Below are 14,293 nucleotides of genomic sequence, written 5' to 3'. Positions count from 1 at the left end.
AGGGGCCATGAGAAGGCCTTGGTGGGCAGGATTAAGGAAAACCCCAAGGCATTCTACAAGTATGTGAAGAGAAAGAGGATAGGACGTGAAAGAAAATGACCTCTCAATTGTGACAGTGGGAAAGTGTGTATGGAACCAGAGGTACTTAATGAATACTTCAGTATTCACCATGGAAAAGGATCTTACTGATTGTAGTGATGACTTGCAGTGGACCAAAAAGCTTGAGCATGTAGATATTAAGAAAGAGGATGTGCTGGAGCTTTTGGAAAATATCAAGTTGGATAAGTTGCCGGGACCAGATGAGATGTACCCCAGGCTACTATGGGAGGCGAGGGAGGAGATTGCTGAGCCTCTGGCAATGATCTTTGCATCATCAATGGGGACAGGAGAGGTTCCAGAGAATTGGAGGGTTGGAGATGTTGTTCCTTTATTCAAGAAAGGGAGTAGAGACAGCCCAGGAAATTATAGACTAGTGAGTCTTACTTCAGCGGTTGGTAAGTTGATGGAGAAGATCCTGAGAGGCAAGATTTATGAACATTTGGAGAGTTGTAATATGATTAGGAACAGTCAGCATGGCTTTGTCAAGGGCAGGTCCTGCCTTACGAACCTGATTGAATTTTTTGAGGATGTGACTAAACACATTGATGGAGTAAGAGCAGTAGATGTAGTGTATATGAATTTCAGCAAGGCATTTGATAAGGATACCTCATGCAAGGCTTACTGAGAAACTAAGTAGGCATGGGATCCAAGGGGACATTGCTTTGTGGATCCAGAACTGGCTTGGCCATAGAAGGCAAAGAGTGGTTGTAGACGGGTCATCTTCTGCGTGGAGGTCGGTTACCAGTGGAGTGCCTCAGGGATCTGTTCTGGGACACTTACTCTTCATGATTTTTATAAATGACCTGGATGAGGAAGTAGAGGGATGGGTTAGTAAGTCTGCTGATGACACAAAGTTTGGAGGTGTCGTGGATAGTTTGGAGGTGTCGTGGATAGTGTGGAGGGCTGTCAGAGGTTGCAGCTGGACATTGATAGGATGCAAAACTTGGCTGAGAAGTGGCAGATGGAGTTCAACCCAGTTAAGTGTAAAGTGGTTCATTTTGGTAGGTCAAATATAATGGCAGAATATAGTATTAATAGTAAGACTCTTGGCAGTGTGGAGGATCAGAGGGATCTTGAGGTCTGAGTCCATAGGACACTCAAAGCTGCTGCGCAGGTTGACTCTGTGATTAAGAAGGCATATGGTGTATTGGCCTTCATCAATCGTGGAATTGAACTTAGGAGCCGAGAGGTAATGTTGCAGCTATATAGGACCCTGGTCAGACCCCACTTGGAGTACTGTTCTTAGTTCTGGTTGCCTCACTACAGGAAGGATTTGAAAGCCATAGAAAGGGTGCAGAGGAGATTTACAAGGATGTTCCCTGGATTGGGGAGCATGCCTTATGAGAATAGGTTGAGTGAACTCGGCCCTTTCTCCTTGGAGCGAAGGAGGATGAGAGGTGACCTGATAGAGGTGTATAAGATGATGAGAGGCATTGATCGTGTGGGTAGTCAGAGGCTTTTTCCCAGGGCCGAAATGCTTGCCACTAGCAGACACAGGTTTAAGATGCTGGGGAGTAGGTACAGAGGAGATGTCAGGGGTAAGTTTTTTACTCAGAGAGTGGGGAGTGCATGGAATGGGCTGCTGACAACAGTGGTGGAGGCGGATATGATAGGGTCTTTTAAGAGGCTTTTAGATAGGTACATGGAGCTTAGAAAAGTAGAGGGCTATGGGTAAGCCTAGTAATCTCTAAGTTAGGGACATGCTCGGCACAACATTGTGGGTCAAAGAGCCTGTACTGTGCTGTAGATTTTCTGTTTCTATATTTCTATAATTATGTGGGGACCTCACATCGAACAGATGTTAGGCTTAGTTTGCCTCAGATCTACTTGCTGGTCCTGAAGCAAAGCAGTATGCTTAACCCAGACATCTCACCTCTCCTGGAAGTTCTGGGAATCTCCTGCATATTGATTATGGCTCCCTGACGCCCGCAAATTATATACCATATCCCGGAAATCGATTTTTTTTGAGAGGGAGAGGGAGAGGAAGAGGGAGAAGGAGCATCCAGATTGGTCTCTCTTTGTGCTAAGGAGACCTATCAGCTTTCTCTGTGGGCGGGCTTTACAGTCGACCTCTCTCTCTCTTTCATTGTCCATCAATTCAGTTTAGTGTCCTGCAGCGTCATGGCAGAGTGTTCCAGAAAAAGAAAATATAAAACATACTTTACCCCAGACTACACTAAAGTGTACTCCTGCCTAACAGGAATAAAAAATAAAGACAGTGTTGCCTACTGCACTGTTTGCAACAGTGACTTTTCTATTGACCATGGTGGGTTAGAATGTAAAAGACATGTTGAGGTGAGTTTAGCAGGTGTCATTCATTCATTAGCATAGCTAATGTTTTTTAAACTAGCTGGCTAGCTTCTAAGGAGTTACTCTATCAATGTTCTACGTGATGAGGCCAAACTCCCTGTCGACTTGCTTAAAGTTGAAATAGAATAAAAAAAGACTCTATGATAATATATAATATAATGTAAGTACATACTTTAATGTCACATTTTCTGCATATACCCAACTTGGTTTACAGATTAGACAAAATCACTAAACAATGTGTTACATACACCCTTGGAGGTCAACGGGAGGTGGGGGGGGGGAGCGGATATGGGGTTGCGGGGAACGGGGTGCTACCTCTCTGAAATAAGTTTTTACAGGGTGGGATGTCTGGCTTATCCCACCTTATGATGTCGTCCTAATGGCCCTTTCCTGCATTGATATTCAGTCAGTCTGTTGCTACAGTGGTACAAGGTGCTGCCCTGCAGACAACACCCATGATATCATTCCTTCTTCTGCGGCACTGGACGATCGCACTGACCCAGTGGAAGGTGAATCACTGCCAGAGATGGAAACCCAAAACAATGATATCAGCACTGGCCCAGCAACCGGCAATCAGGTGTGATTATTGCTCTCTGAAATGGCATGTAATGTCTCACTTTATAACATTAGTAGATTGTAACACATAAAATTTGCTATAAATTACAAAATTAAAAAATATCTCACTAAATAGAATAGTATTGTGGTGGTATTGATGGAAGATTGTGAAATCTGAAGGGTTTGTGAAGTCATCAATAATTTCTAGTGATAATGTAGTTGTCGCGTCAGCTGGGATCTGTATTGTTGATTGCAGGGTGGAACCTGGGCATGTGTCCACAGGCTGAGGGTCGTTGCAACTCCATAACTCAGCCATTGTTCAGCCATAACTCCACCTTCAATCCAAACCAAGTTGACACATCAATCATCATACACCACACTTCTGATGCATTCAGTTAAATCCAGCCTATTTTCCCCAAATACTCTCCAAACATTCTTCCTCGTTTCCTAGCTTGGCTTGGTTGCAGAGTCATACACCTTCTCCCTGCCATTACCGTCCAAGGTAATTAGTTACTCTGTTGGAATTGCGCACCGCCTTGGCACAATGGTACACGGCAAATCCAGGTAACATGACAACAAAGATTCGCATTAAGTCCAGCTCCATCACTATTGAGCAACTAACTGATGGGTCAGTCCTGCACTACTTGATGCTCTTGGTAACCAGCAGTGACTTTCAATCATAAAAGAGACTTATAAGGTGAACAAGTTGGACCTGAAGTGGCTGCTGCATCCGAGTACACTGCCATCTTGCCAGAAGTTAACTGAAATTTGAAAGTGAGTCCATAGTTTATGAAAGCAGTTCAATGTTGCGGTGAGTGAAGTTATCCACGTTGGTTCAGGAGTCTGAAAGCTGTAGGGAAAGAACTGTTCCTGAACATGGTGATATGGCACTTGAGGCTCCCGATGGTGACAGCATGGCCTGGGTGGTGGGATCCTTGATCACTTTACTAGAATAGAATAGAACTTTATTGTTGTTGCTCAGGACAACAAGATTGTGGTGCTACGCCAGTCTGAGCAAAAACAGATGCTTACAATCCATGCTGTATGGTGTAATTTAAAAAAAGGAAATTCCCATATTTACATGCAGCAAGTAACCTTGATAGTCCATAACACTCACAGGCCATTGGCAAGCCAGGGTGTAGCATTATTCAGCTGCACAACGGACCTCAACAAGAAGCTGTTTTTTAGCCTTGCTGTCTTGACTAGGATGTTTCTGTATCTACTACCAGATGGCAGGAGATTGAACGGACTGTGTATGGGATGGGATGGATCTTTAATGATGTTACAAGTACAACCATTGGCATGGAGAGTTATAGAGTTATATACATTAAAAAACTTCTATAGTTGTACCATGCAGGGCATTCTGACAGGCTGCATCACTGTCTGGTATGGAGGGGCTACTGCACAGGACCAAAATAAGTTGCAGAGGGTTGTAAATTTAGTCACATCCATCTTGGGTACTAGCCTACAAAGTACCCAGGACATCTTCAGGGAGCGATGTCTCAGAAAGGCAGCGTCCATTATTAAGGACCTCCAGTACACAGGGCATGCCCTTTTCTCACTGTTACCATCAGGTAGGAGGTACAGAAACCTGACAGTACACACTCAGCGATTCAGGAACAGCTTCTTCCCCTCTGCCATCCGATTCCTAAATGGACATTGAACCCTTGGACACTACCTCACTTTTTTTTAATATACAGTATTACTTTTTCTTAACATTATTTTTTAATTTCATTTATCTTTTTTTCTATATAATGTATTGCATTGAACTGCTGCTGCTAAGATAACAAATTTCACATCATATGCCGGTGATAATAAACCTGATTCTGATTCTGAAGATTGTCACCAAGTCTGGTAGTTGTGTCCCAATGATATGCTGAGCCATCCTAATCTCCCATTAGAGTGTGTTGTGATCTGTCTTGCTGCAGCTAGAGTACCACACTGTCATTCCATATGTCTATTGCACATCAAGACCTGACCAAGGGCAGATTGGCTCTCCTTAAGCACTTCAGGTGGTATAGTTTCTGTTGTGCCTTCCCTACTATCAAGGTTGAGCTGATGGACTAAGAGAGCTTCTTGGTGATGTTCATCCCTGAAATCTTGAAACCAGAGTCCCTTGTCCACTACCTCATCATTTCTGATGGGCTTGTTCAGGACCTCCTGTCTTCCTGAAGTCAGTCATCTTCTCCGTGGTAAATCTGGGTGAGTGTGAGAATTACCTACCTCATTAATTACATTGTTATTTGTTCAACATTAGGCTAAGTGTTGTAAGGATGGTGGAAACTGCTGTCCCCCTGGCACCAAATGTGACCCCCAAAGTTCTCTGTGTCGTATGGATGATGTCAGCTTCCCCTGGAGCATCAAGAAACCTGCACTGAGAAAATCTGAGGTTCAGCAGAACTGTAAAGGCAGTGACTGTGCAGTTATTCAATGTGATGAAACCCACGTCTGCAAAGCTGGAAGCTGTTGTAAAATGTCAAACCATCAATGGGGGTGTTGCCCATATCCTAATGTAAGTCAAAATATCAATGGGGTGTTGTTCTTATCCTGACATATCAAACTATCAATGGTGATGTTTCCCATATCCTGAGTTAAGTCAAGCTATCAATGGGGTGTTGCTTTTATCTTGAAGTAAGTAAAACTATCAATGGGGTTTTGCCCGTATCCTAATGTAAATCAAACTATCAATGGGTTGTTTCTGATTCTGCAGTATTCATGATGCACACTATGCATTTGTTAAGAAAGGCTCTATGTGGACCTTAGCCATTTTACTCTGAAGATCCACTTGGTATTTAAAAAAAAATAAAACTTTATTAGAAAAATATTGCAATGAAATAAGATTCTCAACATTTCTGTCTTACTTCAACTCACTCAATACACACAAAATGCTGGAGAAAATCAGCAGGTCAGGCAGCATCTATGGAAATGAAGAAACAGTTGATGCTTTGGACCCAGACCCTTCTTCGGACTTGAAACGTCAACTGCTTATTAATTTCAGTAGATGTTGTCTGACCTGCTGAGCTCCTCCAGCATTTTGTGTGTGTTGCTTTGTATTACCAGCATCTAGAGTCTCTTGTGTTTATCATGAATCAATTTTCTTTTATGTTAAATATTTAAAGCTATGAGTCTACAATGAATTCTGATGTGTTCTTAGGGTTTGACAATTCTGCTGACTGACCATCAAAATTGTAAAGTTTTTATAAAATAAAAATCACCTTCCTTTTAATTGGAATCTATTGATTCATAAACATATCTGATTGGAGTAGCCATTTGTTATTTATTTTGAGATTTACAGTGTGGGAAGAGGCTCTTCAGGCCCATTGAGTCTGTACCACTCAATTACACCCAAGTGATCATGTAACCTTAAGGCCATAAGACCATGAGATATAGGAGCAGAATTAGGCCACTTGGCCATCAAGTCTGCTTCACCATTTCATCATGGCTGATCCAATTTTCCTCTCAGCCCAAATCTCCTGTCTTCCCCTCTAATATCCCTTCATACCCTGAACATTCAAGAATCTATCAACCTCTGCCTTAAATGTACATACAAACTTGGCCTCCACTGCTGCCTCTGAAAACAGATTCTATTAATTCACCATTCTCTGGCTAACCTACAAACCCATGAGACATAGGAGCAGAAGTAAATCATTTGGCTCATCAAGTCTGCTCCACTGTTCCTTTATGGCTGATTTATTGTCCCTTTCAACCCCATTCTCCTGCCTTCTCCCCAGAAGTTTTGATGCCCTAACTAATCAAGAACCTTATAGCCTCCACTTTAAGTAGACTTGGCCTCCACAGATCCACAAATTCACTGTCTGGCTAAAGAAATTCCTCCTCATCTCTGTTAGAAATGGACATCCCTGTATTCTGAGGCTGTGCCTTCATGTCATAGATTTTCAATTGTAGGAAACATCCTCTCCACATTCACTCAATCTAAGCCTTTCTATAATTGATAGGTTTCGATGAGATTGCCCCCTCAATCTTCTAAACTACAATGAACACAGACCCAGAGTGATCAAATGCTCCTCATAAATTAACCTTTTCATTCTTGGGAACCTCATCTAGACTGTCTCCAATGCCAGCACATCTTTTCATAAATAAGGGGCCCAAACTGCTCACAATATGCTGTTACGGATTCAGCAACAATAAATATGAGTGAGGCAGGGGTTTTTTATAACAAATAAAACATTTATTAAACACTGAAAAACAAACCCCCCAAAAGTAAACAAATCACTAACGTAACTGGAAATCAGCTGCTGTGCGGCAGCTTAAACAGTTCTTAAAGCAATGAAACTTAAACAGTTCTTAAAGCGATGTTGCAAAAACAGTTCTTCAAAGTAGTATTGCAAAAGTTCAAAATGCTTACAGTCCATTTGAGGGAGAGACTTTTTAAAGACGATTTAAATTCTCCTTCACGTCGTGTCGCTGCGATTCCCAGTCGAACTATACTTTTCCCACGGAGAATTTACGAAGATGGAAAATGAAATGGCTTAAAGGCACTGACCTTTCCTTTACAACACTGTACTCAATCCTTTCTGCTATTTCACAGGGATTAACATGAGCACAGTCAATGAATTCCTTCCGAATGAGGACCAAACAAGGTCGAACCTGTTTCACTGTCGAAATCGACTTTCCTCAATCTTTTAACTCCCGAACTCCGATCTTCACTCTCCACTGATTCTCATCTAGCAGTATTATAAAGAAACTGCTGGCAATGACCTTTTAAACTTTAGGCATTAAATAAAACTCCATCTTTCAACTAAACTGCATCATAACATTAAATCACACAGTGGCATGAAATCAACATGGCAAATCCAGCCACGAACTGCCCCTCCTCACAGGGAGGGGTCTACCTTTTATACCCTGTAAAAAAAACATGTCACATGACCTCTACTGGCAGGAAAATGACATCACTCCACCATCACAAGACCATTACCTCAAGTTCAATATAGCATCAACACCTGTCACGTGACAAGTACACCACTGTCACGTGTCACGGGTACGTAACAATGCCAAGTGCATCTTTGGGGTATGAGAGTAAGCTGGAGAACTGGAAGGAATAAATTTGCCTCATTTTAATCAATCGGCCATTATTTTCCTCATTGCTATTCCCTGCACTTTCATTTCAGGCTCACTGCTGTTGGGACGGAAAACACTGTTGTCCTCGTTATCACTGGTGTGATACTAAGAGGAATCTCTGCAAGAGGTGGTGGCCTCCTTATGAATGGAAACAGATTTCATCAATCAAATACAACAAAGAATCTGAAAATCTTTAAGGCCATTCTGACCATTTGCTGGTCTGAATTTGAGTTCATAAATGCAAGCATGCTTTTCTGCCCTGCGGCTATAACATCTGTTGGAATCCACATTTAGTATCATGGTTATTGTTGCTCTTTGCCATACATTTCTAACAATCAAGTTTAAAATTATCCAGTTTATTCAATTTGCTGGTGATGTTTCTTGAGAGCAGGGGTTTCCATCTTTTTTTAAGCCATGGGCCCCTACCATTAATCAAAGGGTCCCAGGTTGGAAACCCTTGCTCTAGAAGATTTTTTTTTGGAGGAATTAATCAGTTTATCAAATTTCTGGCAATTTTTATATGATAATTATTTACGGTTTTATCAGTGAACACCTGTATTATATGCAGATCTTGGTAATTTACTTGCAAATGCTTCATCACTATATGAAGATACATCAGTGCGCTGTTAATTGTGGTGTGTCCTTCAAATCTTGGCCTTTATATACTAGCCTAACCCTATAATATAATAATATAATAACTATAATAACCCTAATTGACTATTGATCATCATTACAGAAACTCAATTGTGATGTAAGGAGGAAATCTCTTTGCTGATTGGTTTGGTGCGTTGTTGTCTGGAATATTGCCCCCATTGAGTCATAAATGGTATCAATGTCTACATGTCTATTGATAGAATTGTTTGTGGAAAACCATGCGATTCTGTAACAGACATGCAGACCTCGATCCTATTTATGAGCCAATGTAGGCACACTTCCAGGCCACAATGCTCAAAGTTCACCACACAGCCAATCAGTGACAAAACTTCCTCACTACATCACGACTGAGTTTCTGTAATGAGTTTCAGCAGACTGATAAATATATAAAGGCCAAGTATTCAGAGGACTCGTCACAGTTAGCAGCACCCTGATGATGTCGCCTTGCAAGGTGATGAAATGTCTGCAAGTAATTTGCTAAGATCGGAGAACAATCCAACACAACCATCAACCACCCGAGTGACAGATTTTCTTAATTATTTTCAACCTTTATTATACTATTTGTAATCAAACAAGTACCAAAATATGACTCTGGTTCAATTATTAAGTTGATTAAAAGCTTTTATATGCAATTGAAGACAAAAAAACTGTATTGTCTCTTGCTGGTTACTTTATCCATGTTTTTATTTGTATAAAAAGCGGTATGCTTATTATTGAGGGGGAACAGCCATATGGGAACTCTGCATTGGCTTCTTATTCACTTTCTTACTCGTGATGGTCACCCAGCTACCTGCCTCCTGCACCCTACGGGTGACCATTGCCCATTCTCATTCTCCTGTCTGAGCCGGAAGTCATCCAGCTGCAGTTCCAGTTCCCTGTAAGAACTTCAGCTGGATGCATTTCACACAGACATAGCTATCCAGGAGAATGGAGAATGTTCCTCAGATCTCTCACATCTTGCGTGATCAGCACACCACTGCCCTGGGATCCATGATCTGGGGGTGATGGGCAGGTGAGGGATTGAAAGGCAGATAAGGGGAGGATGGACAGGTTTGCCAAGTGTATTCAGGAAAGTTTTCCTAATCAGTACCTAGAAGGCCCAAGAAAGTGTGCAATACTTGATCTGCTATTAGGGAATGACATAGGGCAGGTGACAGAAATTTGTGTAGGGGAGCCCTCTGCATCCTGTGACCACAAAATCATTAGTTTCAAAGTAAATCTGGAAAAAAGATGGTCTGGTCCGTGGCATGAGATTCTAACTAAGTTGGAGAAAAGCAAATTTTGATGGTATCAGAAATGATCTGGAAAGTGTGGATTGGGACAAGTTGTTTTCTGGCAAAAGTGTACTTAGTAAGTGGGAGGTCTTCAAAAGTGAAATTTTGAGAGTACAAAGCTTATAAGTGTTTCTTAGAATAAAAGGTAAAGATAACAAGTGTAGGGAACTTTGGTATTCAAGAAATATTGAGGACCTGGTTAAGAAAATAAAGGAGGTACATTGCTTGTATAGGCAGGTAGGAACAAATAAGGTGCTCATGGAGAATAAGAAATGCAAGAGAACACTTCAGAAAGAAATCAGGAGGACTAAAAGAAGACTTGAGATTGCCTTAGCAGACAAGGTCATGGAGAATCCTAAGGGATTCTACAAATATGTTAAGAGCAAAAGGATTGCAAGGAAGAAAATTCGTCCCCCGGAAAATTGGAATGGTAATCCATGAATGGAGACAGAAGGGATGGGGGAGACCTTAATTGCATTGTTTGCATCTGCATTTACTCAGGAGATGGACACAGAGTCTGTAGAAGTGAGGCAAAGCCGCATCGACTTCATGGACTCTGTACAGATTACAGAGGAGGAGGTATTTCCTGTCATGAGGCAAATTAGATTGCACAAATCCCCAGGGCTTGATAAAGTATTCCCTCAGATCCTGTGGAAGGCAAATGTAGAATTTGTTGAGGCCCTAGCAGAGTTATTTAAATCACACTTAGCGATAGGTGTGGTGCTCGAGGATTGGAGGATAGCCAATATTGTTCTGCTATTTAAGAGAGAAAAAACAGGAAAGTATAGGCCAGTGAGCCTGACATCAGTAGTGGGAAAGTTATTGGAAAGTATTCTTAGGACTATTTGAACAGACGTGGACTGTTTAAGAATAGTCAGCATGGTAGGTTGTGTCTAACCAATCTTATCGAGATTTTTGAGGAAGTTACCAGGAATATTGATGAAGGCAAGGCAGTGGATGTTGTTGACATGGACTTTGGCTTTTTCCACAAAGCCAATGCCTAATCCAATTTACTACCTCATCCTGAATGCCAAGTGCCTGAACCTTCTTGACTAATTTCCCATGTGAGACCTTGGCAAAGAGTGGTAGTAGATTGTTGCTTCTCTGACTGGAGGCCTGAGACTTGTGGAGTGCTGCATGGATCAGTACTGGGCCCATTGTTGTTTGTCATCTATATCAACAATCTGGATGATAATGTGGTTGATTGGATCAGCAAATTTGTGGATGACACCAAGACTTGGGATGGAGTTGTCAGCAAGGAAAGCTATCAAGGCTTGCAATGGGATCTGCACCAGCTGGAAAAATAGGCTGAAAAATGGCAGATGTAATTTAATGCAGACAAGTAGGGTTGTGCATTTTGTTAAGACCAACCAGAGTAGGTCTTACACAGTGAATGATAGGGCACTGAAGTGTGTGGTAGAACAAAGGGATCTCAGAATACAAGTTCACAATTCATTCAAAGTGGTGTCACGTCAGATAGGGGTCGTAAACAAAGCTTTTGGCACTTTGGCTTTTATAGATCAATGTATTGTGCAAGATAGGACATTATGTTGAAGTTGTATAAGGCATTGGTGAGACCTAATTTGGAGTACTGTGTGCAGTTTTGGTCAGCTCCCTACAGGAAAGAAGTAAATAAGATTGAAAGAGTACAGGGAATATTTACAAGTTTGTTGCCAGTTCTGGAGGATCTGGGTTTTATCTAAAGATTGAATGGGTTAGGACTTCTACCCTTAGAACATATAAGATTGAAGAGAGATTTGATAGAGGTATAGAAAATTATGAAGGGTATATGTAGATTTGATAAACATGAGGGGAAATTTCTTCACTCAGAGAGTCATGAGAGTGTGGAACGAGCTGCCAGCACAAGTGGTGCTTGCGAGCTTGATTTCAACATTTAAGAGAAGCTTGGACAGCTATGTAGATGGGAGGGCTATGGTCCCAGTGCAGGTTGATGGGAGTAAGCAGTTTAAATGGCTTGGCATGGACTGGATGGGCCGAAGGGCCTGCTTGTGTTCTGTACTTTTCCTTAACTGTGTGACAGGTGAGGGGAGTGAAGTGGTAGAGTGAAGTTATGATTGGGGATGTAGATTTTCAGTAGAAAAAAACTCAAACTGTATGTTTCACCAGGAAAAGAATTGAGTTAGGGAAGAAGTTAAAGATGTATGGGTTAGAATTAGAAAGGGTTGGTCCTTTAAATTTCTGTGAGTTATATTTGATTCACGATTAACATGGGCAGACCATTTCAGGAAAGTTGAGGAGAAATGTAAAAAAGTAATAAATGTGATGAGATGTTTGACTGGTAGAGAATGGGTAACCAAGTTGTTCAGCATTGAAGAGAATATATGTAGCTTTAGTAAGATCTGTGTTGGATTATGGAAGTGTAGCATATGGATCAGCAGCCAGGTCTCTTATAAGGAAACTGGATGTGATTCAGGCTCAGGCTTTGAGAGTGTGCAGTGGGGCTTTTAAAACATCACCAGTATCAGCCCTGCAGGTAGAATTGGGAGTAATGCCTTTGGAACTAAGAAGGATGCAATTGATGGCAATTTGCTAATACTGGGCTAATTTGCAGGGGCACAATGGTTCTCACCCCGCAAAAGGAGTGGTGCAGGTGTGCTGGGAGAATGGGAGGTTTCAGAGGGATAACTTTAGTCGGGTAGGGAATGATATTGCTAAAGAGTGTGGAGTGTCTGATCTAAGGATTAGTCCTTCAGTAGCTTATCCGATTGTAGCTCTATGTATGGCCTAACATAGACTGGCATTTGTTAGAGGTAAAAAGGAAAGAAAAATATAAAACTGATTTGGTAAGTGCATTTAACTATCATGTGATGGAAAAGTATAGTGGTAATACTCAGATTTATACGGATGGTGCTAAGGAACCTGAAACAGAAGTGACAGGGTTTGGGGTGGCTATACAAGCAAAAGAAATTGGAATCAGCAGAAGAACATCTAATAAGTTAGGGGTGTATACAGTGGAGATGTTGGCAGTGTTGGTTGTGTTGCGTTGGGTGGAGAAATCTAAACTAGTCAAAGCATTGATATGCTCAGATTCATCTTCAGTACTGGCAAGTTTAAGGTCTTCTCACTCAAACAGCCGGCAAGATGTACTTCATGAAGTCCTTCAGTCAGTCACAAGAGTTCCAAATCAGGGGGGTCAGGTAAAATTTCTATGGGTTCCAGAACATGTAGGGATGAAGGGGAATGAGAGGGTGGATGAGTTAGCAAAGAGGGCGTTAAAGAAAGGAAATATAGAAATGCACATTAGTAAAGCAGGGGCTAAGTGTGTAATCTGGGAAAAAAATCATCCAAACATGGCAAGAAAGATGGGACAGAGAGGGGAAAGGGAGGCATTTATATCAAATACAAAGAAGTGTTTGTTGCAGATACTAGGGTAGGTAGTGGATACAGAAGAGAGGAAACTGTGTGGACTAGGTTAAGGCTGGGGCACTGCACTAGACAAAACATTGAAAATGATAGGGGAACACCAGACAGGTTTGTGTGAGGAATGTCAGGAAGAGGAGTCAGTAGAACATGTAATTCTGAGTTGCAGGAAGTATGGGATACAGAGAGAGATGATGAGAATTAATTTAAGGGAATTTTTTTTAATTACAAAATCCTTTATTACAAATATCAGTGCTATACAATATATACACAAAACAGTGGCAAACACAATTACTTCACTACAAATAGACAATAGACATTACACCAGAATGTTGCCATCTCTATCCACGATGGCATTTACACCCCGCGGAGCCCAACGGCCTCGAAACTCCCCCAAGGCCGCGGTGGACTGCGCGTGTTCTTTTTCAATATTTACCCGGGCACGAACATACCCCCTAAACATTGCCAGGCAGTCTGCCCGGGGAGATCCTCCCGCCACCCGTTTCCAAGACCCTCGGATGGCGGATTTCGCCAGCCCCAGGAGCAAGTTGACTAGGCCATCCTCATCCCTCCATGCCCCCTTCCTTACTGGATGACCGTATATAAATAGAGTGGGGCTAAAATGCAGCCAGAAGGCGAGAAGCAGCCCACGCAAATACGCAAAAAGAGGCTGCAGCCTCACACACTCCATGTACATGTGGTACACGGTCTCCTCCAGCCCGCAGAAGTGGCATGCGGGTGGGAGATCCATGTACAAACTGAAAAACTTATTGCAGGGCACCGCTCTATGCAGTACCCTCCAGCCGAGAACCCCCAGGTGCATGGGAAGAACCCCGGCATAAAGGCTGGAATTCACTTTAAAAGGGTTACTGGGCATGGGTGAGAGAGCACAGGTCAGGGTAGTTTTAGCTTTCTTAAGGGATACAGGGGTTTTCTTATAG

General features: G+C 42.0%; 1 protein-coding gene across 1 annotated transcript in view; it reads left to right on the top strand.

Annotated features, from left to right (window-relative positions):
- Positions 1-9,359, top strand: part of LOC132378229 (progranulin-like) — a 30,496-nt gene extending 21,137 nt beyond the window's left edge. The window contains exons 4-6 of the mRNA XM_059944952.1: positions 2,816-2,986; positions 5,222-5,476; positions 8,094-9,359. Coding sequence (XP_059800935.1) covers positions 2,816-2,986; positions 5,222-5,476; positions 8,094-8,240 — 573 coding nt within the window. The 3' untranslated portion in view covers positions 8,241-9,359. The remainder of the gene's footprint in view (positions 1-2,815; positions 2,987-5,221; positions 5,477-8,093) is intronic.
- The last annotated feature ends 4,934 nt before the right edge of the window (positions 9,360-14,293 follow it).

This window comes from Hypanus sabinus, chromosome 20, assembly GCF_030144855.1.
Source record: "Hypanus sabinus isolate sHypSab1 chromosome 20, sHypSab1.hap1, whole genome shotgun sequence".
Lineage (NCBI taxonomy): Eukaryota > Metazoa > Chordata > Chondrichthyes > Myliobatiformes > Dasyatidae > Hypanus > Hypanus sabinus.
This window is presented reverse-complemented; position numbering and strand designations above follow the sequence as displayed.